The 23,303-nt window shown below is 45.2% G+C and overlaps 2 protein-coding genes across 2 annotated transcripts in view; one reads left to right on the forward strand and one right to left on the reverse strand.

Moving 5' to 3' along the window:
• rasa2 (RAS p21 protein activator 2) overlaps window positions 1–3,679 on the forward strand; it is a 75,128-nt gene extending 71,449 nt beyond the window's left edge. Inside the window, exon 24 of the mRNA XM_084449156.1 lies at window positions 477–3,679. Coding sequence (XP_084305282.1) covers window positions 477–507 — 31 coding nt within the window. The 3' untranslated portion in view covers window positions 508–3,679. The remainder of the gene's footprint in view (window positions 1–476) is intronic.
• Window positions 3,680–15,802: 12,123 nt separating this feature from the next.
• LOC311330056 (transmembrane protein 255B) overlaps window positions 15,803–23,303 on the reverse strand; it is a gene marked incomplete at both ends in the record, with an annotated part of 40,334 nt that continues 32,833 nt past the window's right edge. The window contains 4 exons of the mRNA XM_084462017.1: window positions 15,803–15,943; window positions 18,579–18,665; window positions 19,297–19,434; window positions 20,490–20,576. Of these exons, the coding sequence (XP_084318143.1) occupies window positions 15,803–15,943; window positions 18,579–18,665; window positions 19,297–19,434; window positions 20,490–20,576 (453 nt within the window). The remainder of the gene's footprint in view (window positions 15,944–18,578; window positions 18,666–19,296; window positions 19,435–20,489; window positions 20,577–23,303) is intronic.

A 23,303-nucleotide genomic window follows, 5' to 3' on the forward strand; every position in this document is an offset into this window, starting at 1 on the left:
TGGAGAGGGAGGAGAGAGGGAGGAGAGAGGGAGGTGGAGAGAGAGGAGAGAGGGAGCATGACACCAGGAGCAGCCTCACCACCCTGTCTGTATGGCTGCCAGTACGTCTGCAGTCTAAGTCTGCACTTTAAGTCAATTATCAAGTTGACAGACTTTTCCCTGACTTACAGTGAGTAAAAAGCTGAATTCCCATGACCTGTAATGAACGGGTAATCTGTTGACGAGTGGGAAGGGGATAGATGGGTGCTAAACCATGCTACAAACAAAATCCCCTGATATTCCATGACTTGGCCCAAAAAATTATGGACTACCCTGACTTTCAGTGTCTGGAATAGATAAATTCAACATAAATTATATGAACCTTGTGAAACACACACAGGTTGTTGTTCTTCAGGGACATATTTGACCTCATGTCTCTTGGTTGTTGTTCTTCAGGGACAGATTTGACCTTATGTCTCTTGGTTGTTGTTCTTCAGGGATAACCCGATAGTGGGGAAGACGTCGTAACCAGCGCACAGGGAGGGTCCGGCCTGAGACCGCCGCGCCCGCTGAAGACTCCCCGTCACCTGCCACAGTCCCGGGCTGGAGCCTCCTCTGGCCTGGAGAACCGCACTGAGAACGCTGCCTGCTTCTCCCAGGACTAGAGAACACAGCACTGAGAACGCTGCCTCTACCAGGACTAGAGAACACAGCCCTGAGAACGCTGCCTCTACCAGGACTAGAGAACACAGCCCTGAGAACGCTGCCTCTACCAGGACTAGAGAACACAGCCCTGAGGTGGTGCCGAGGGGGGAACGGAAGCTTCAGAAGACGCCTGACCATCACCAGGGTCTCCCATTGGCTGTCTGGCCATCGCCAGGGTCTCCCATTGGCTGTCTGACCATCGCCAGGGTCTCCCATTGGCTGTCTGACCATCGCCAGGGTCTCCCATTGGCGGTCTGACCATAGCCAGGGTCTCCCATTGGCTCAGTCTGACCATCGCCAGGGTCTCCCATTGGCTGTCTGACCATCGCCAGGGTCTCCCATTGGCTCAGTCTGACCATCGCCAGGGTCTCCCATTGGCTCAGTCTGACCATCGCCAGGGTCTCCCATTGGCTCAGTCTGACCATCGCCAGGGTCTCCCATTGGCTCAGTCTGACCATCGCCAGGGTCTCCCATTGGCTGTCTGGCCATCGCCAGGGTCTCCCATTGGCTGTCTGATCATCGCCAGGGTCTCCCATTGGCTGTCTGGCCATCGCCAGGGTCTCCCATTGGCTCAGCCGGAACAGAATGTGCTCAAGTTCCTGTCTCTGTTCCTTCTCTATTCCCTACAGTTGTGTGAAAATTAGACATCTTCATTATTTGGTCTGTGTGAATAGGCTGCTAAAATCCCCTTTTTTCCCTGGAAGTTTTCTGTTGCTAGCAAGCATGATGACGCCCTCACAATCTCTCTGGCCTCGGCCGTTTCATGTTTGTCTCCCATTTGCTGTCTGGCCATCGCCAGGGTCTCCCATCGGCTGTCTGGCCATTGCCAGGGTCTCCCGTTGGCTGTCTGGCCATCGCCAGGGTGTTTAGGGGCCAACCAAAGGTAGAGCTTATCATATAAGGGAACCCCGCCCCCCTCTCTTTCTGTCTCTCCTCAGTCTCCACCAATCCCTCCCTCCTATTTTGTTCTTTTGTGCTTTGAACAATATTTTGAGAGTACAGTCAAGTGAATGAAAACCAGACTGCCTTATTTTGTGAGTAAATATCAATCTCTTTTACGTCCTTGGGTAAGGGAACGATGCTAAAGCACTTTAAATATTTGGAACATTCCAGATGTAATCATTTAGATACGTGGTATCTGAATACCCTATATGGATCAGTTAAATGATCTTGTGTATGTTGACTCATTCCTGTGTGATAACCTTTCTAATAGATATTTTTCTTACACCAAAGACCGTTTCTTAGGGTTCATTTGAAAAAGGGTATTAATGTATTTTGAATACAGATGTTTTAAAATGGAAAGAAATATATATTTCATTCATGTGTACATTTTGGTAACCTATATTTTCGCTTTTTTTATGACAATTTGATTGAGTAACCTCTAATATTTTCTGGAAAAGTAGAGGACTGTGCCATAGTTGGATAGGATGTTATGGCCACATTAGTGGAGTACTGGTAGCGCTGTAGTGTATGGTACCATGGTATCAGCTCACCCGTCTGTAGTGTATGGTACCATGGTATCAGTTCGCCCGTCTGCCTGTGCCTGGTTGATGATACTGTCATGGCACCCATCAGATCAGTGTTGTCACACTGACCACATATCAACATCTGCTTGTCTCACTGACCGTCTAGGGAAGACAATCACAGCCCCAATATAGAACAAGATTAAATACCTCCGATATTTACCACCAACCCCCAAACCTAGATTTTGGAGTCAGATCGTTTGTGATTGGACAAATCCACAATCAAACCTAGGAGTCAGATTGTTTGTGATTGGACGAATCCACAATCAGACCTAGGATTCAGATCGTTTGTGATTGGACAAATCCACAATCAAACCTAGGAGTCAGATCGTTTGTGATTGGAAGAATCCACAATCAGAGACTCCTTTAACCCTTTCTGTATATTTATTGTCCTCAGTCACTTTGTCTCGGTCTGCCTTTTTGAATGGCAATGTGTGAAAAAAACATACCAAGAAACTTGAACTTGGATTGGCAACAGAGAAGATGGAACATTTGATGCCATAAGAACAGTCACATATTTTTTTTCTTTTGCTTGTGGAAATGTCAGAATAAGTTTTATCTTTTGTCTTTCATATATTTCTAACATCCATGTCTTGTATATTTAACAGTATATTTTTTTAGAAAATGTCTTGTGTGTACTTTTTTTAACACTGATCTGATGATTTGCTTAACTGTGTTTATTTAATGGCCCTTGTTCTTGTTGTTCAGTGGTACTAGGAAACTGGATAGTCGTCTCAAACGTACGGTAGAGATGCAGGGTCCATTGGTTCAGTAGTTTTGCTGAGCTGGGCCGGTCTGGAAGGCCCCAGAGTGCTCTGCGTCAGGGCTGAGCTGAAGGCTGGCTGCCTCATGGTCCTCCGTTGCCTTGTGATCTGATATGTTAGTGTGTGAAGTTAAAGATTACCATTATCTTTGCTTTTGTTGTTGCTTTTATTGATCATATATCCTTGATCCAGACAAGAGGATATTTTCACCTTTTCATCTCCTGACCACACCATACTGGACCTTTCACAGGTGGGTGGGCATCGTGGACACATTGTCAGAGCCTTCTGTGGACGCATGGCTCCAGACATGCAGAGGCCTTTCAGTAACCCTCCCCAAGGAGTAGTCATCTCACAAAGCACTTACTCCTCCAGCTTGGCTTGGCCATCAGGAAGGTATATTCAAGGTACTGGCTACTAGGGACTGGCCTGTCACTGTTAGACAAGAGGCCAAGTATAACACCATATAATCAGGGTGTACGTACACAAGATGGAATTTCATCAATATGGATCAAAATATGTTTGAATAGAAGTTGCTATAATTGAATGTCCATATGGGCCCTTGTATGGGCCTCTTGTGAAGGACATCTGTTTGGTTAGCAATATGACAATTATAATCACATCAACAGGTTCTAATGTTTGAGGTCCACTGACACGCTCAGAGTAACTTTACAGTAAAACAAACCCCTAATGGCGCTAGTGACATCATAATCACATTTTCAAGAGTTTTCATTAAAGGGAAAATGCATGTTTAGCCCTGTTTTAAGGTTACTTATGATCATATACAATGGTTCAGATCAAAACGTTGACAAAACTAGCACTTTTGAGAAAGTCTGATAATTGCTCTACCACCGTTTTGGTCATACAAAAACATTAAAAAAAACATGTTAAACACTCAATTTCAAAGACAAGAAGCTCACCGAGGTGTTAGTTGGCGTTCTGACATATAATTCGCCATAAAGTAAGATTCTAGTTAATCTGCAAAGGCTTTTTTAAATATTTAGCATAAAACTATTTAGTTGCAGCACATACGTGTGTAAACTTCCGCAAACTAGGTAGCCTAGCAACATAAACAATAACAATAGCTACTGTAAGTAGTTCCGCTTCCTGTATCCCCTTTGCGGATTGATCTACACATCTACAACGGTCGCTTCAATACAAATCAATTGATTTCCTAAAATGATCAAGAAAACCCTGTAGATTCATACTTTGCGGCGAATTTGATGTCAGAACACCAACGGACACCAATTACCCCCTCGGTGAGCTTCTTGTCTTTGAAATCGAGAGTTTAACATGCTTTTGAAAGATTTTTCAAGGTGCCCACCCACATCCATTGTATGACCAAAACGGTGGTAGAGCAATTACCAGACTTTCTCAAAAGTGTTAGTTTTGTCAATGTTTTGATCTGAACCATTGTATATGATCATAAGTAACCTTAAAACAGGGCTAAACATGCATTTTCCATTTAAATGACAGTTGACATGTTTTTGTTTATTAAAAATAAATAAATACACATTCCATTTCATCACCAGAGTAAGTTCTGACTGTCACAGCAGCATTGTGATGGCATAATCACCATAGATACTGGTGACATTTTCGATTGGAATACCTGTGGTGAGGTCATGGAACCTTGATCCCACCACAGGTATCAATCATCCACAACATTCCCAGACTGAAAGTATCATCTATGTGTGTATCTTTGTAGGTGTGGATACCGTGGCAGTGGACTTTAAGTCAGTGGTTGCAAAAGGGCATCAGTTTTGACCATACTAGTTCATCAACTGATAAATGTATGATTACATACTTGTATCTCTAACAGGACTGGAGAACATATATTTAGTTTATCTGCACCTGTTATTTAAATGTTTTTAAATGTCAAAATTTTCAGTTTTTTTATTTGTTTATTTGAAATAATATACAATAAACATGTTGCCAGTGCTTTCACTTTTGGTGTGAATGAATGTACAGTCTTACCTTTATTACAAATTTTCTCAATTGCTTAAAACATTTATATGAAACCAGGGTTCACGCAGCCGACTCAATAACTTAGAGAATCAAAACAACAAAACAACATTTTTAAGGGTTGCAGCCGTTGGATGCTTAGATATTTACACCGTAGGATGTCTGTAGCTGTGTGAGTTCTACCCCTCGTTTTCAAGTCAGCGTCTGAAAACCCTCATTTTGGAGGGCTGTTTGAACGTCCACTAGCCCTCGATATGCCCCCTAGCCCTAAAAGGAATGGGACACACTACCCTACGCGTGAACACCAAAATGTAGGGGTAGGGCCCAGGGCTAGGGCTAAGCTAAGTAAAAGAGAAGTACCTTTCCTGCTGTGGCACCCAAGAGTGACCCTCACTGACCCTTCCACACCAGGCCTCTGCAACTCACACACACGGGCATCTCATCTCTCTAGCTCACAGAGTCTCTAGTACAAGGCAACATAGATGAGTAGATGTTACAGCACATTTCTCTTAACACTCATCAGGCTCCTTTCAGAATCCCTTTTTTCTTTTGAACAACCCATTTTCAAGATTTGATTCAATCAGTGGATGGAGTGGGGGGCCAAAGGGGCGCCTGCCTGGGCCCACAGTCCTGAGGGACCACCCCTGGCTCAAGACTGAACATGCATTTTTGTTGTGTAGTTGAACATTTTTAATAAAGTGTGTTTAGTGTATCTTGATTGTGGCAAAAAAAAAGTTTTGTCGTTGACACCCCCTAGTAGCATACCCCCTTAATAGGAGTCCAGTAGATCAGAGACGCGCGTGAGCATTGACCGTTTGAAGTGCAGTGCTGCGACTTTCGGTTAGACTTGAGCTTTTGCTGTAGTAGCGTTAGTAGTAGCCCTATTCTGTGAATAAAATGTTGAAAATTGTAAAAAAAAAAAATACAAGTCAGGCGCACTGAAGCGTAAAAAGGAAAGGCAGAGGAAAAATCTGGTGGCCTCGTTTTCCCCTGACAAATTAGCATCCGAAGCAAGGGATGTTAGCGAGGACGAGGAGAACGCGGCAGCTAGCAACGTACAGGTAGCTATGGAAAACAATGCAGATTTGGATGAGATAAATTAAGAAGACACAGATGATGAAAATGTTGTGATGATCATGATGATAATGATACAGCTGCTAGTATTAGCCAAGCAAGGGAAAATGTTAGTGGTGGTGATGAGGATGATGATGGTGACGTTCAAGATGATGGTATGGAAACTCCAGTGGCTAGGGTGAGGGAACCAGCCCCCTCCCCCCTCTCCTACAATTACTCCCCTGAATCTTGTTATAGATGCTGGCTATCTGGCTACATTTTTCCAAAATGTTGCTGCGTGCGTTGCATGCTGTCTTCTTGATTATTGTTATTATTGTGACACATTGCTTGAACACTTAGTAGTTTGTTGTGTAGGTGTGGCTTGGTTGTGTAGGCTATACAGCTGTATGGCTGGACACCCAACAACATCATTGGATATTAAACTGTGTATTTGCCTGCTATCCTTGGTTGCCTGCTAGTTTAGTCTGCTGTATTTTTCATCTGTTATCTGACAGGTTCGAGCAAATTATGTGTAAAATCCATGTTGCTGACCATGGTGCTGAAAAAGCCTATCAGCAGTTGTGTTGCTTAAATATTAGCAGGCCACCATTTATTGATAAATCCACGGCACTGTCCATGGTGCTGAATTACAACACCTAATTGTAATCTGCATTTCTTTCCATTCCGTCTACGTAACTTTCACCTTGGATCTATCTTGCATCTCCATACAACCTATAGGGGCCCACTATGAGGTCCCCGCCCCCTCTGCAATGAACCATTACTGTAGCTCCGCCCCTGGATCCAATCCAATAGCCGAAATCCGATCAGATGACTTTTGAACAACCGGGCCCTGAACACAAGCCGCGGTCTGATCACCCATGGCCGGGTCGCCTGGGCGAGGGGGTCTGATGTTGAGAGACCCGAAACACCTGATGACCCCAGGTTCCATCACTGATGATGTGTTCAGGTGTATCAGATGTATCTTCAGAACTGCTCATAAACCTGCTGCTTACTTCACCACCTGTGTGGGAATTTTTGCAAAACTAATGTATGTATGAACATAATTAAAATGAAAAACACTTTAAATACAAATGGAAAACAGAGCATGAAGAAAGAAATTCCAAGGCACACTCTCAAGATTAAAAAGCCTTTATTGGTGCATGTCTTAAACCCAATGTGTATCAGCTTCACAGTCTTCTTCAGGGGTTCAATACAAAGTGAGCATTCAGGAGGTTTTCAACATTCTGGGGTGTGGCTTCAATTAACTTGGCACATGCCAAACACAAAGCACACTGTTCATGGCAATCAATCAATTAATCCCTCTGCATGACAGATCATGGTGCAAAAATATCAAACAATTGAAAATAGAACACACAAGCAAACAAATAACATGACAATTATGTACAAGACATTAAAAATACATGGTAGCCTAGTTCAGAACACACATTTGAACACCCCCGGACGTCATAGCCTAGCCTGCTGGACTGAAGATCTCCGGGGGGGTTGGCTACTGAGATTACAGATAAGGTGCCAGATCCAATTCCTCATTTAATCCAGGCTTCATAGTGGCACCCAGAGTAAATATCCACCATGATTCTCTCTGATTCTTTCTACAAAGGGAAAACAGTTCACAGTGCTTAGCATGTTTTTGCAAAACATAAGATACAACCATAAACACTGAAAATAAAATTGTCAGACACAATAATTTGCCAAATTTAGTTGCACTAGTGCATAACAACACAATATGGCAGGTACAGCCTAATTTCTCAAACTGTGTCATAATGGTTTTCTCAGATGGAGTTGTTGGGTGGAGTCTCTACCAAAACAGCTTTATAAACATAACTACATCAATCGAAATCAGACAGAGATAATTGCCAGCAGTATTACACTCGCAACAAAAACAACCAAAAAATATCTCTTAACCAAAACAACTGCTATTAAATGATATATCTATAGTTGTGTGCGCGCGCATGTGTGTGTGTGTGTGCGCCTGTCAGCGCACCTGTCTGCTGGACCCTCCCCTAGACAGCTGCGTGCGGGACTAGGTCAAACAGGTCTCCAGCGTCTTGGATCACAGCCATGCAGGTCTCCAGTCCGGCGCCAGGCTTCCTGGAGCTCGTCATCCAGCGCCGGGCCCTGCTTCCCTGGGAGCGGAGCCACGGGCCCCGCCCTTCGGCTTGGTTTGATCAGAGGAGGAACAGGGTTGTTAGTGCGCCTGTCACCTGTCTCTCCTGTCTGCGCATGTACGTACCCCCCCCCCACCGTTGACTCTATATGCACCACTTGCACACGACCGCTGATTGTCCTACATATCACAAATACACATTGTAAAAATAAAACATCGCACATAGGCCTACATCACTGTACACACTCATCACACCCCATTCTGTATGTATTGTGTATTTTGCATTTGTGCTTTTTTTATACATATATTGTATTTTGTATTTGCACTGCCCTGTCTTTGCACTGTCCTGTCCTGTCCTGCACTCTGTCTAATGTCATCTCCATCAGTGTATGCCATTACCCTAGTCAGAGTCCTAGTACGTGTTAACCACATCCATGATTGATTGATGGAGTTTATTTATGGATTGAGTAAAAACAGTAATCCAAGGGATGACATGTAAAAGTGTAAACACTTATTTCCAACATGGTCCTTTGATATTTACATACAAGACAACAATAACACAAAACATTTATTAACCCCCCAAACAAAAACAAAACAAAAATATAGCTGCAAGCAGCAATGTGGGGGCCAAGCAGGACGCGTCACCAGCGCATCAAAGACAACACGTTCAACTATTCTGTTGTCTGCCATTGACTCCACGGCAGCATAATTACAATAATGCCTTTTGGATGAACGGGAATCGAACCCTGAACTCGCTGCTTGCAAGACTGACACACTACCGGCTGTGCCAGATCTTGCAAAAGCGATTTGCAGATTCGAGTGGATAATGTCAGCTTTTGCTTCCTCTTGGTAGAGTGAGTCCTGAGCACTTAATTAATGTCAGCTGGTAGGGTTGCTTCCTCTCGGTTGAGTGAGGGGGGGGGGGTGTCGTCGTTTAAATTGGCACATGGCGAAAAGTATACATAGCATAGCTCAACTATTTACTTCTTTAGAATCCAGACAATCATGCGAACATTTCCATGTATAATATGTCATTCGGTCTTCAGAAATGTAGGAGAGGTGACGAATTAGAAAAATCGACACTGATTCTGTCATTTTCTAGAGCGTGGCTCCATTGTTTTCAATGGAGGGGGGGAGTTGTCGTTCAAACTGTCACAGAGTGAAAAATATACATCGGAGAGCTTAGCTTTTTTGATTTTATGAATCCCAAGAGTCGTGTGGACGTTTTGATATGTAATATGTGTATGAGCTGTGAGAATTGGAAGAGGGATGGCAGTTTAGAAAATGTGTGACTTTTTCCAAAATGCGCCTTTCAGCACTCTGAAACCGGTGAAATTGTGCAGAAGACCAAAAGTGTTCCTTGCATTCTGCAATCAAACTAATGAAGTAATAATGAAACCATGGAGTGTTTTGAACTCAGCATGAGCCAGGGAATCCATTGCTACCATAATTTTGAAGATTGGACATACAGTTCAAAAGTTACTGGCATAAACACAACTCCAACTTTGACACGCTGGTGGCGCTAGAGTGCACGAGATGTCAACATGAGGCTTGGTGACAGCTGTCATGGGTGTGTCCCGGATGAGTGTGCCAAATGTGGTTTTGATGGATTAAAACATTACTGAGATATGACCTCAGTTCCTGTTTTGCAGCTTTCCTGCCAATTTTGACTGGCTGTCACGAGCAAACGCAATGGACAATCAAAAATCCCTGTACAACTTTTGTGGACATCGGTCTATAAATTTTGCATTCTGCGTTTCGTGCAGATTGGTGAAAAAACCTAGGAGGAGATACATTTTAAGTGTTTTACACAAAGTACAAATTGGCGGGAAATCCAATATGGCGGACAATGATGTCATGAGGTGTGTTCAACTCGGCTTGAACCAAGGATTCCAAAGGTACCTCGTTTTTCTAAATCAGACTTACAGGTCAAAAGTTGCATGCATAAAAGCATTGCCAACTTTGACACATTGGTGGCGCTAGAGGGTTCGAGCTGTGGACATGAGTCTTGGTGAGGAGACTCAGGGGACTGTCCTGAATGAGTGTGCCAATTTTCATAACTTTCTACCATATGCTTCTATGGGCTGCCATAGACTCCAATGGCAGAAGAATAATAAGAAAAGGTAGAAACTTAATGGTGGCCTACGCAGCTTCGCTGCTTGGCCCCCAATTATGGATTGAGATCATTTATGAATAAAACAGGATAAAGTAGGCTAAATTTAGGCTTTCTTATCTGGTCACTTTAGTCCAGAGATAAGCTCTAAGCTGTCCTCTAAAAGCCCTTCTAGTTTCTGCCTGTTTTATATTAAGTGGAAGGCTGTTCCACAGTAATGTTCCTGTATAAAAAAAAGGAACCACGAGCTACACTATTTACTCGTGGCACCTTACAGGAGCGCACACTCGCCCTAGTGTTGTGACTGTGCTGAGTGTGGACCATGACTATCTGTGAGCCTAGGTATCCGGAGGCAGCACAATTAATAATGTTGTGCATTCACCTCGCGCGCTGCGCACAGTAACAGAATTTCGCCCCACGTTTGAGCGACTTGAATTTCGCATTGTAGGCCTGGCTGCCGGCGCTGTTTACAATAAATTATTTTGCGGGCCGGATTACATTATATTTCTGACACCATGTCGCGGGCCGGATAGAGTGGTGTGGTGGGCCGCAAATGGCCCGCGGGCCGCGAGTTTGAGACCCCTGCTATAGACTGTATAAGGATTGAGACTATAGACTGTATGAGGGTTGCTCAGCCTCTGCATAACCTCTTGCTCTGGTGAGTCGGGTCCTGCAGCTGCAGGTGAAGCCAAGCCAGCTGGGGATGGTCCAGGGCAGAGAGGAGGAGAGGAGGAGGACTGTGAGCTTCTGAGCACGCTGTGGGGCCAGCCAGGGAGCAGGGTGCACTGGTACCTACTGTAGCAGGAGAATCAGGTGAGATCCGAGAGCCTTCATCATTTAGGCTCACCTGTTTTCTTGCTGTCAGTCACAGAGAGACGTGAGAGACTGCAGAGGAACGTAGTCTTGTGGGAGGTTGTTAAGGGATGCCTCTCAGGTCTGCGCTGTCTGTCCATGACTGACAGTCACATTCACTGTTCTCAAACCTCTCCCACCCTCTCATGACACCATCCGTGTCCTCTTTTGGTCTTTCACTCCACACAGTCCATATGTTTGACCCCAGAATGACCTCCAGAAAGGTCACTGTCTCCAAATGATCAGTCTCCAGTTAGTATTGGCCCTTGACCCTAGCAGAGGTCACAGGATGTCCATTCTCCCAGCTGCCCTGCCCCTCTCAGCATCAGAAACAGGAAGTGAGGGACCCAAAACAACCTCAAGGTGCTCCACAAGATGCTGTACCGTTACCCTACGCCTTTCACTCTGTTCTTTCAAGATTGTATTGAAAGTCTCATACTGTATTCACTATGCACAAGGACATGCAGTCACATATTTTGCATGATTACTGCCAAATAGGTCTTTTTTTCTAAGCAGAATTTATTTCATTCTAATTTCAGTAAGATTATGTTTTTGAAATGCCATGAAATCTCATAAAACTGTATTTTCTCACGCTAATATGTTCCAGACTCATCTGTCATGTTACGGTTGAGAAAACAACCCCTCCCACCCCGGCCATAATCTCTTCGTGCCGCTCCCATCAGGAAAGAGGCTGCAGTCCCTCAGGACCACATCTGCACACCACAGAGGCAGCTTCTTCCCCCCGGGCTATTAGCCTCTACAACCAGGCTGGTGTCCCCCCCTGACTCCTGTGTGCTGTTTAGAGAAAAGAACACGACTTCTCCAGTCACTGCATTTATTTTAGGTTAAATGAGGAAGAAAATAGATGTTTTATTACATTCCATTCGGTTTATAAGCCATTCATCTTCTAAACTAATGTGTGTCCCACATTCCTGTCTTAGGATAACTAAGACTGAGAGAGGATGGATAACTGTCCCGACTCCACTTCAATCCAGGCCTGTGTTTATCAATTAGAGTACAGTACATTGCTTATTTCAACAGCTGCGTCTTCAGAGGGAGAGAAGCAACTTTTTGTTTGAGGCTTGTTTTGTCTGGTCATATTCCAAGCCCCAAGCCGTCTCTCCAAGTCAAGGAGATTCAGAAAGACGTTCGAATGAAATTACTCTTTGAAATACTGTTGTCATAGAGAACGCCACTGAAACTATGGTGTTCTGTTGAAAGTATAAGTGAGAGGTCACGATTATGCGTGCTCCAGAGTGAGATAGATACACTACCACTGTTTCATTAGTTTACATAGACACAATGTGGTATGAAAAGCAGTGTTAATTTCATTGACGAAAATTATTCGTCAATGACTTTTAGTTAGTTATTGTCACAAGATGATAACTAAATAAAAACAAATTTATGATGACAAAAACTATGATTAAATCTACTGACATTTTTGTCAACAAATAAAAACTAGATGAAAATGTTAGGGAGGGACAATTTGGGAAGTGATCCAATCAGAATGCTGAGATTTACATGAAAGGCTTGGCTCACTCTGAAAACACTCAGAACACAAGCAAGGTGAGCACACAGACATGTGAGGCAGTAGCTTTGTTCATCAGTCAGATGATTCCTCCAGGAGTATATATGAGTTTGGGAATTCTAGAGAAATGGTTAAATAATGCATTACACTTTAACTAATCCCATTAAATTTTAGTCTAATAAATCACCTGTAGCTTTAGTCGACTAAAATCTTAATACTATTTAGTCAACTAGAGCTACAGTAGACTAAAACTAAAACAATTCAGATGACTAAAATATGACTAAAATAGCATTTTAGTCAAAAGACTATGACTACAACTAAATCAGAATTTTCTGTCAAAATGAACACTTGAAAAGTACAGAATATGAACCTATAAATACATTTCACCAAAATTTGTAAATAGTCTTTAGCATTGTTGGCATGTATACCAAATTATTTTTTTAAATGACCCAAATAAGATATTTACATTTCGTACAGGCATTTTACACATGACACTTACAGTGGGATTCAAAATTACTGGCACCCCTCACACACAATGCACAAACAATATTTGAAAAAACAAACAAACATTATAATTCTAAAGAAACTCCAAATGCCATCATGTGATGTGTACTGTATTATATTAATGTTCCAATGGAACCAACCAAAACCATTTACTGATTTAATTAAAAATCAATTTCCTCCAAATCAAGATTCCACAATTAATAGCACCCTTAAAGATTATTAGAAATAACATCTACCAAAATTAAACCAAGTATTATGCAAGTTCATCTAAGTCTTAAAGGATAAGGACACTGAATTTAATGTTTAGCCATATTCATGGCTTCCCTGGCATTTATCTGACTAGTACAGGTTAAAATATTTCTGTTTTGTGCAGTACAGAGTTCTGTATCAATAACGTTGGCGCACGGACCCTGGCTCGTTGCTAGCTATGGGCACACTCGAAAAACTCTAAAAAGTATGATATACGTGGATTTCAAGTTCAGGAATTACATGGTTTATGCTTACCAAGCTCTGAAGTTGTCCTGTAAACACCATAGGTCCTTTCGCCTCTGCATTTCGAAACAACAGTAACTTGTAAACAGTACTAATTTCATCAAACATACAACAGCCATCCCTTCACGCTGTAAACCTCTGCGAAATTCGGATTCGGATGCATTTCCTGTACTAGTCAGACACATGCCAGGGAAGCCAGGAATAGGGCTAAACATGAAATTCAGTGTACTTACTGTATCCTTTAAGGAACTATATTGAGCCATTACATAACTTACTGTTTCACTAGGGTATAAAAATGAGGTAACACACATGCAATATCCCTTTGTCATCCAACACCATTAAGAAAACAAAAAATCTGGCAGTTCAAAAGAGACAGATGGTCGTAGACCTTCATAAACCTGGTCATGGCTACAAAAAGATCCACAAACGATTGAATATACCACTGAGCACTGTCAGGGCAGTTATTTAAAAATTCAAAAGATATGGAACCGTTGAAAACCTCATGGGTAGAGGGCACAACTGCATGTTGCCCCAGGATACTGAGGAGGATGGTGAGAGACGCAAAAAAATCCACAAGAATCACTGTGAAAGAATTGCAGCATTGGTGGCATCATCAGACACCACCTCCACAACCACAGGCTCTTTGGAAGGAATGCCAGAAGAAAGCCTTTTCTCACCACAAGACACAGAAGCAAGTGCTTGCAGTTTGCCCAACATCATTTAAATTATGACTGGAAGAAGGTCCTCTGGTCAGATGAGAGCTAAATTGAATGTTTTGGTCAGATACAGCATCGGCATGTTTGGTGTTGAAACAGAGATGCATACAAGGAGAAGCACTTCATACCCACGGTGAAATATGGTGGTGGGTCAGTGATGTTTTTAATTCCAGAGGTCCAGGGACACTGGTTAAGATTGGTGGCATAATGAATTCCACCAAGTATTCAGGCAACCTGTTTGCCTCTGCCAGAAGGCTGGGACTTGACCGTAGGTGAACTTCCCAACAAGACAATGACCCAAAGCATACCTCAAGATCCACACAGAAATAGTTCCCTGACAACAAAATCAATGTTCTGCTGTGGTCATCTCAGTCTCCAGACCTCAGTCCAATAGAACACCTGAGGGCTGAGTTGAAGAAGGAGGTTGATGAGCTCAAACCCAAGAATATGAAAGATCTAGAAAGGATCTGCCTGGAGGAATGGTCCAGAATCCCTCCAGATGTCTGTCTTAACCTTGTCAAACATTACAGGAAAAGACTCCATGCTGTTATCCTTGCCAGAGGTGGATGCACTAAGTACTAAAGGAGGGGTGCCAATAATGATGAAACCTTGATTTTGTTTGAATTTAGTATTAAATAACTTTTGATTTTGTCTGGTTCCATTGAAACATTAATAAAGTTCAGTATTTCACACATGTTGGTATATTCAGTTTCTCTTTGAATCTATCGTATATTTTGACCATTATAATCACAGGTATATTGTAGTGAATTTCAAATGCACACACATACTGTCTCTTGACCGGTGTTTCAACTTTTGTCTATTTCTACTGTAGCACACGTAGCACAGGCCTTTAAATTGGCTTCAAACCAGGACGCTAAGTCTCCTGTGTGCTGGCATACCAGGGAACTAAGTGCCTCTTATATATTGTATGTCAAGTTTCTGTCTACAGGATGAGGTATCTCAATACTAAAACACTGGTATTTAGGGAGTTAACCCGATACACACACCGACACACAAAGCCGCACACAGAATTTGTTAAACTGAAGTGTTTAACTGTCTTAATTTATGAGGGAATGAAGAACAGGACATAACTCAGAGAATGAGATTGTTACTGGAAAACACCTCTTCATATAATCAGATGATGCTCTGTTTGAGTTCAGTTCATGCTAGACAATTGGAGAGTGAACTCATCACAACTGCAGTGTGATTTTGATGCCAGAGATTCAATAAAGTGTTGAAACTTGCATCGACGGATCTGATAGACAGAGAAGCTCTGGGGGAGGCGGGTCAGACAGAGAAGCCCTGGGGGGTGGGGGGGGTGTCAGTCAGAGAATCCCTTGGGGGGGGGTCAGACAGAGTAGCCCTGTGGTGGGGGGCGGGGTGTTCAGACAGAGAAGCCCTGGGGGGGGGGGGGTAGGGGGGGTTCAGACAGAGAAACCCTGGGGTGGGGTGGTGGGGGGTTCAGTCAGAGAAGCCCGGGGGGGGGGGGTCAGACAAAGAAGCCCTGGGGCTGGTAGGGCAGCAGGTTGTAGAGCGGGGCAAAGGGTGGTGGATTGGGGTGCAGGGCGGGGGTCTCTTGTGGATCCCTCCGGGAGCCTTCCAGGATAGGTGGGATGTACAGGGAGGCTCTCTTGATGAGAAGGAGGAACAGAAGAGATCAGTCAACAGAGGAAGATAGTAGTCATTCAGTGTTCAGCACAGTGTAGTCACAGTGTACAGTCGACCAATTATAGACCGACGTTTGGTTCATAATCGTCAGATCTCAAATAGACTCCACTTGCAATGGAATCTCAAATAGACTCCACATGCAATAATAGCCAGGAACAAACATTTCAAACTGCTTTGTGGGTTGCGGTTTTGGTCGGGTAGTTTTTATAGGATCTGTTTCTGTAAGAGCCAGAGGTAGAATCACTGGTTCCCCTCTGTTCTCCTGGCAGCCAGGAGTGTATAGCTACAGTGCTTTTTAATGAGTTGGTATAGGGAGAGAGGAGCTACTGTAGGCCTTCTGAGGCCACATACAGCTAGCCTCTTGAGACCTTCCTGATCTAGCAAGCTCACATTCTGTTTCTCTCTGCAGATCAGTCTGGCCTTCCCCCTGTCTCGAATGATTTTAGTGGGCAGGAGTACATTCCTTGACAAACTCACTTCAGCCAATCTGCATAACAAAACATTTGCCAAATCCAGTGTGCTAGTGGCTAGGTGTAGTGACTAGGTGTAGAAGTTAGTGGCTAGGTGTAGAAGTTAGTGGCTAGGTGTAGGAGTTTGTGGCTAGTGGCTAGGTGTAGGAGTTAATAGATTGTATGAGTTAGCGGCTAGGTGTTAGTGACTAGTGGCTAGGTGTGGGAGTGAATAACTAGTGGCTATGTGTAGGAATTAGTGGCTAAGTGTAGGAGTTAATAGCTAGTGGCTACTGTAGATGGAGAAGTTAGTGGCTAGGTGTAGGAGTTAGTAGCTACGTAGGTGTAGGAGTTAATAGCTAGTTGCTAAGTGTTGGAGTTAATGTCTAGGTGTAGGAGTTGATGACTAGTGGCTACTGTAGATGGAGAAGTTAGTGGCTAGGTGTAGGAGTTAGTAGCTACGTAGGTGTAGGAGTTAATAGCTAGTTGCTAAGTGTTGGAGTTAATGTCTAGGTGTAGGAGTTGATGACTAGTGGCTACAGTAGGTGTAGGAGTTAGTGGCTAGTGTAGGAGTTAGTGGCTAGGTGTAGGAATTAGTGGCTAAGTGTAGGAGTTAGTGGCCAGGTGTAGGAGTTAGTGGCTAGGTGTAGGAGTTCTTCTTCATTTGGGTTGGTTGTTGTCCACTCCACCCAGGCTCGGGGCCGGGGGGCTATCCTTTTACCACCCCGAGCCTGGGTGAGCGGTCACCCCGGCTATATATCCAGGCACACCTCCAGGAGCCATGTCACAGTTTCGTCATCCAAAACCATCAGGCCATGCATTCCGTTGGGTGTCAGGTATGTCGGACAGTACTGGATGACATGGTCTGCGGTTTGTTCCTCAGCGCCACAGTCTCACGCAGCACAGGTTACCAAGCCCCATCTGTGCATCGATGAGCGGAAGCGTCCGGCGCCGGTCCGGAGGCGATTAAGCCTCAAACAACGCCGGTCTGGGTAAGTCCATCCCGGGAGGGGAAGGACCGGCAGCTGGGATGAAATCACGGAGTCTGGAGGTGTTTGCCTCCCACTCCGCACGCCATATGTGGTCCGCCCATCCTGCCTTGCTGATGTTAAGATCTCTGCATTGCTGCAGGAGATCCTGTGCGGCAGGCACAAAAGGGTGTCTCGACTTGAGACGGCGGGGGGGCACCGCTGTTGCAGTGAGCCTGTCGTGGAGGAGGTCGTTAGGCTCCACGGCCCGGCAGACGAGACGTGCTGTGGTTCCTGTGAGGCCAGCGGGCTGGATGCCTGCGAGAATGGGAAGGTTGTCCACAGGAGTGGGACACAGGCATCCTATCACGATGCACAAGGCTTCGTTGATAGGAGGGTCGATGAGGCGGGTGTGAGCGCTGCGACACCAGACCGGTGAACAATATTCACTGGTTGAGTAGACCAGGGCTAGGGCTGCCATACGCAGTGTTTTTGCGCTGGCACCCCAGCGTGATTGGACCAGTCGCCTCATCAACGCCACACGAGCTGTTAACTTATTGCACAGTGACTCAAGGTGTCAGCGCAATGTGAGCAACCTGTCAAATGTCACACCGAGATAGGTTGGTTCGGCGCTGTATGGCAGGAGTGTACCGTCGGTGTGCACTCGGAGCTCACGTTTGGCTTCCTTGTTAAGGTGGAAGGCCACCGACACCGTCTTTGCCTCACTGAGCTTCAATCTCCAGTTCCGGAGGTATGTTGCTAGTGTCTGCATGTCCTGGTTCAGTGTCTCCTCCACGACCCGCCAGTCTCCAGCTGAGTACACCAGCGCAAGGTCGTCTGCATAGGCATACTTCCTGGAGACTGTGGTCGGCAGGTCGTAGGTGTAGATGTTATAAAGGAGGGGGGCCAGGACAGATCCCTGGGGGACGGCGTTCTTAAGGCGTCGCAACCTGCTTCGCTGTCCGCTACCGGTGGTGAGGATGAAACTGCGGTTTCGGACAAGCTCCATGATCATGCTGACCATGTGCCTGTCCGGCAGCAGACGGAGCATCTTGCAGGTGAGGCCGCGGTGCCATACGGTGTCGTAGGCAGCCGTCAGGTCTATAAAGACGGCTCCGGCATTCTTTTTAGACGAAAAGCTGTCCTCGATGTCTTGAGTCATCAAAGTGACTTGATATACAGTCGATCTCCTGCGTCGGAACCCGGCCTGCTCCTGTGGGAGCAGCGGGTCGATGACTGGTTCGACATAGATGAGACGCTCGAGGATCTTGAAGGGGATACATAACAGAGAGATGGGGTGGTAACTCTTGGGGTCCCTCTCAGGCTTGTTCGGCTTAGGGATCGCAACAACTAGGGCTCTTCTCCAGATTTTGGGGATCTTCAGTTGGCGCAAGCAGGAAGAGAGGAACACTCTTAACCAGGACTTCAAGGCAGGCGCGGCATGGATTATAAGCTCGGGGCAGATAGAATCAGGCCCCGGAGCTTTCCCTGGCTTAACATGCTGGAGGGCAGCAGAGAACTCCTCCGGTGTGAATTCACTGGAGATGTTACCGCCGCTGGGAGTTGTGGCCTTCCAGAGGTCAGACACTTCTTTTGCCACGAGCCGTGACGATTCGCGGCCTTTGCCCTCGTATGTCCCACTTTTCACTAATTGTAATGCAGAGATGGGGCAGTGACGGGGGGGTGTCTAGACCTACCAGTGAGGTTGTTAAGGATGCTCCATGCCTTGCGGCTGGAGTGTAAGAAGTCGATGGAGTTAATGGCCTCTTCCCAGCGCTCTTGTCTTCTTTGGCTGAGTCTGAGCAAGTCTGTATGACTCAGCTCCTGGGGGTGCCCGGAGGAAGGCACAGTAGAGACTCTCACACTCCGCATCCCAACACATTTTTGGCCGCTCTCACCAGAATGCCGCAGAGTTCCCGGTACGCCTCGTCCACGTTTTCTTTGGTGTTAGGCAGTGGAAGGCACCTCTTGGATCTATGGGCAAGGAGGCGGTAGCGTTTCCAGTTGGCCTTTCGGAAGTTCCATCGCTTTACCGGCTAGCTCGGGATGTGGTCCACGAGTTCAGGCATGGTAATCAGCAATGGTCGATGTTGGGACCGCGGGAACTTTCCTAGTAGGCATCTATCAGGGAGCCAGTTGTCAACGCTGACGCTCACGAATGCCAAGTCAGGATTCGTCCCAGTTTTCCAGCGACCTGAGACAAAGCTGGCTGCGCACTTGGGATCATACAACAGGGCCAGGCTGTTGTTAGCTGCCCAGGCAGCCAGGTTTTCTCCGTCAGATGTATTGGTGCTGTACCCCCAGTCCTCGTGCTGGCAGTTGAAGTCACCAGAATAGAGGCAGGGGTGAGGGAAGACTGGGAGATGCACTGGTGTGATTCGCGAGGGCGGAGGCTTGTAGACGTTTACAAATTTAAAGCTGCCAACGTCCACGCACAACCACTGAATCTCCGAGCCAGTTGGGGATTGGTTGACGAGAGTCCAGTTCAACCTTTGATGGACGAACGTAGCGAGGCCATGCTTCCTGCTTAGGGTAGACCCGGCTAGAGCAAAATTTGGAAGAACTAGCTTATCTGCTGTTATGTAGTGGGTCTCCTGGAGGCCTTGGTGGTCCAAGCCAGGTTGATTTTACTGGGGGTGAGCCCTTGGGAGTTCAGCTGCAGAATTCTGGGCAGGGAGCCGGCTGCTCTCGCCACCTGTGGCAGCCGAATACCAGCCCGGGTGGTGGCCCTCAGTCGGCAGACTTTGCATTGTGTATCGTGGTTGATCACAGCTACTGATGGGGGGCACCACAAGAAGGTGTTTGCTTCGCCCCCCAGGTAGGAGTTAATAGCTAGTGGCTAAGTGTAGGAGTTAATAGCTAGTAGCTAGGTGTAGGAGTTAATAGCTAGTGGCTAAGTGTAGGAGTGAATGGCTAGGTGTAGGAGTTGATGGCTAGTGGCTACAGTAGGTGTAGGAGTTAGTGGGTAGTGGCTAGTGTAGGAGTTATTGGCTAGTGGCTAGGTGTAGGAGTTTGTGGCTATGTAAGATTTCATGGCTAGCAGTTAGGTGTAGGAGTTCATAGCTAGTAAGGCAGTAGCCGTCAGACTGACCGGGTGGAGCTGCTGCTTGATGTGTGTGGTGGTGTCCATCAGAAGGGGGGCAGTAGGGGAGGACACTCCTTCTCCCTCCAAGGACAGCTGTGAGGACACAATCACAGGGCTGGTCCTCTGTAACACAACACATTTACTGCATTAGCTAAATGCTAATACTCTTGTTGCACCTAAGCCTCAGTCGGATAAAATTCTCTGGGAGCATGAATATCATCCACATCAGCACTTCAGATATCACACTCTTTTAATCTTGTGTCAGCAACCCTCCACAGACCCAAAGCCATGGGAATGACTACCACAAAAAAACAAATATTAAAATCAGCCCACATCTGTGTGTGTGCTGCGTGCACCTCCCCAGAGGCTATAATTCTGGGAATCTGTTATTTATTCAAATTAAAATAAGTTTTATTGGCATGAAAGGTGAAAAAACCCACATTGTCAAAGCAGCACAGAAAATCATCAACATTGACAAAAAACAAGAAATTAACATACAAATATAGCTGCAAGCAGCAATATTTGGGGGCCAAGCAGTTTAGCTGCAAGCAGCCAAGGAATCAGCTAGACTGACGTGGCGACATGAGACGTGTTTGACAAGGGTCAAGGATGGTCCCGAGAATTTCGAAAGTCACATATGGTTGAGCGGGATTTGATCTCTGTACCTGCTGCTTGCAAGGCCAACGCGCTACTGTATCCACTGTGCTACCCCGGATGTTGCAAAGGTGAATCGCCCTAGTCCACAAGGCATGTCAGCCTTCGCTAACTCCCTAACCCTAATAGCTGAATCCCAATCTGAGTGCGCAAACCACCCTTCCGCCCACATGAGAGCCTGAGTCCTGAGCACTTAATTAATAGGGACTTTAAAGGACAATGCTCGTTTTTGACAACCTGGACCTTATTTACGACATATTATAAGACGTTTGACTCACCGAGATCACTTTGATGTAGTTCGGAGGCCTGTAGAAGAAATTTAAAATCCAGCGCGAGCCAGTATATCCATGTAATGGCGGTGGTCGGGGCACTTAAAATGCAGTTTCTAAAAATCTATTTTCTGCCGCGAAACGGTTGTTTTCATCAATCTGTCTTGATGAATCGCTAGTTGTGCTTACATAGAGCATATGCCTGTTTTGGTTTTCACATGCCTCTGTAATATGATCTTTAGAAACGTCTTTAGACACGAAATAGCTTCCTCACTTGCTCCAGCACGCATGCGCACAGCGTGCTGGAGCAACGATTGCACGCTGTGCTGGAGCAAGTGAGGAAGCTATTTCGTTTCAAAAGACGTTCTATTTCTTCTACATGCCTCCGAACTACACCAAAGTGATCTCGGTGAGTCAAACGTCTTATAATATGTCGTAAATAAGATCCAGGTTGTCAAAAACGAGCATTGTCCTTTAAGCAACAACGGTTTTCAGGACTGCTACAGTGGCCGGAAATAGATCTGCTATGACGCTATCGCCGTAGTGGTCAAAATCGTTAAGCAAACAGCTGACCGTTCCCTACGGCGAAGCGTCTCCGAGGCATTGTAGCCACTACGCGAAACAGGGTTTTGCCGTTGTAGAATCAGCTGCTACGGCAGGCAGGTTTATCTATCGAGCACTGATCCATTTCCGGTCACCGTAGCGGCCCGTCGTAGCGGTCGTTGCTTAAAGTCCCTAATGTCAACTGGAAGGGTCGCTTCCTCTCGGTTGAGTGAGAGGGGGGGTGTCATCATTTAAATTGGCACACGGCGAAAAGTATACATAGCAGAGTGTAACTATTTACTTCTATAGAATCCAGACAATCACACAAACATTTCGAGGTATAATTTGTCCTTCTGTCTTCAAAAATGTAGGAGAGGTGACCAGTTAGAAACACAACATTGATTCAGTCATTTTCTGCTTCAAGTTAAGAGTGTGGCTCCATTAGTTTCAATGGAGGGGGGGGAGTCATCATTCAAACTGTCACACGGCAAAAACTTATACTTAGAGCTTAGCTTTTTGGATTTTACAAATCCCAAGAGTCATGTGAACATTTTGATATATAATATGTGTATAAGCTGTGCAAATTGGAAGAGGGATGGCAGTTTAGAAAAGGTGAAATTTTTCCAAAGTGCATCTGTCCCCACTCTAAAATCTGTGAAATTGTGTAGAACATCAAATGTGTAACTTGCATTCTGCAATCAAGAGAATGAAAAAATAATGAAACCATGGTATGTTTTGAACACGGCCTAACTCCAATGACTCCAATGATCCCTGAATCATGAAAATCGAACATACGGTTCAAAAGTTACAAGCATAAACGTGTCTCCAACTTTGACACGTTGGTGGCGCTAGAGTGCTCAACTTGTCAACATGTGACTTGGTGACAGAGGTCACGGGAGGGTCCCTAACCAGTCTGCTAAATGTGCTTTTGATACATTAAAGCATTTCTGCGATATGCCCCAACTTCCTGTTTGGCGGATTTGTCGGCAAATTCAATTGGCTGCCATAAGCAAACGCATTGGAATATCAACAATTCAAATCAATCTTTTGTAGACATTGGTCTACAGATTATGTGTATTAAGTTTTTTACAGATTGGTGAAAATCTGTAGGAGGAGTAGCATTTTAAGTGTTTTTCACCAAGTCCAAAATGGCGGACAATCCAATATGGTATGCAAGACATAATAGGGTTGGTTTAACTCGGCTTGAACCAAGGAATCATATGGCACCTTGACTTTGAAAATTGGACTTACGGGTCAAAAGTTGCGAGCATAAATGCATTGCCAACTTTGACACATTGGTGGCACTAGAGTGTTGGAGCTGAGGACATGGGACTTGGTGAGAGGGGTCATGGGA

Source organism: Borostomias antarcticus, assembly GCF_949987555.1.
Source record: "Borostomias antarcticus genome assembly, chromosome: 1".
In the NCBI taxonomy this organism is placed as follows: domain Eukaryota; kingdom Metazoa; phylum Chordata; class Actinopteri; order Stomiiformes; family Stomiidae; genus Borostomias; species Borostomias antarcticus.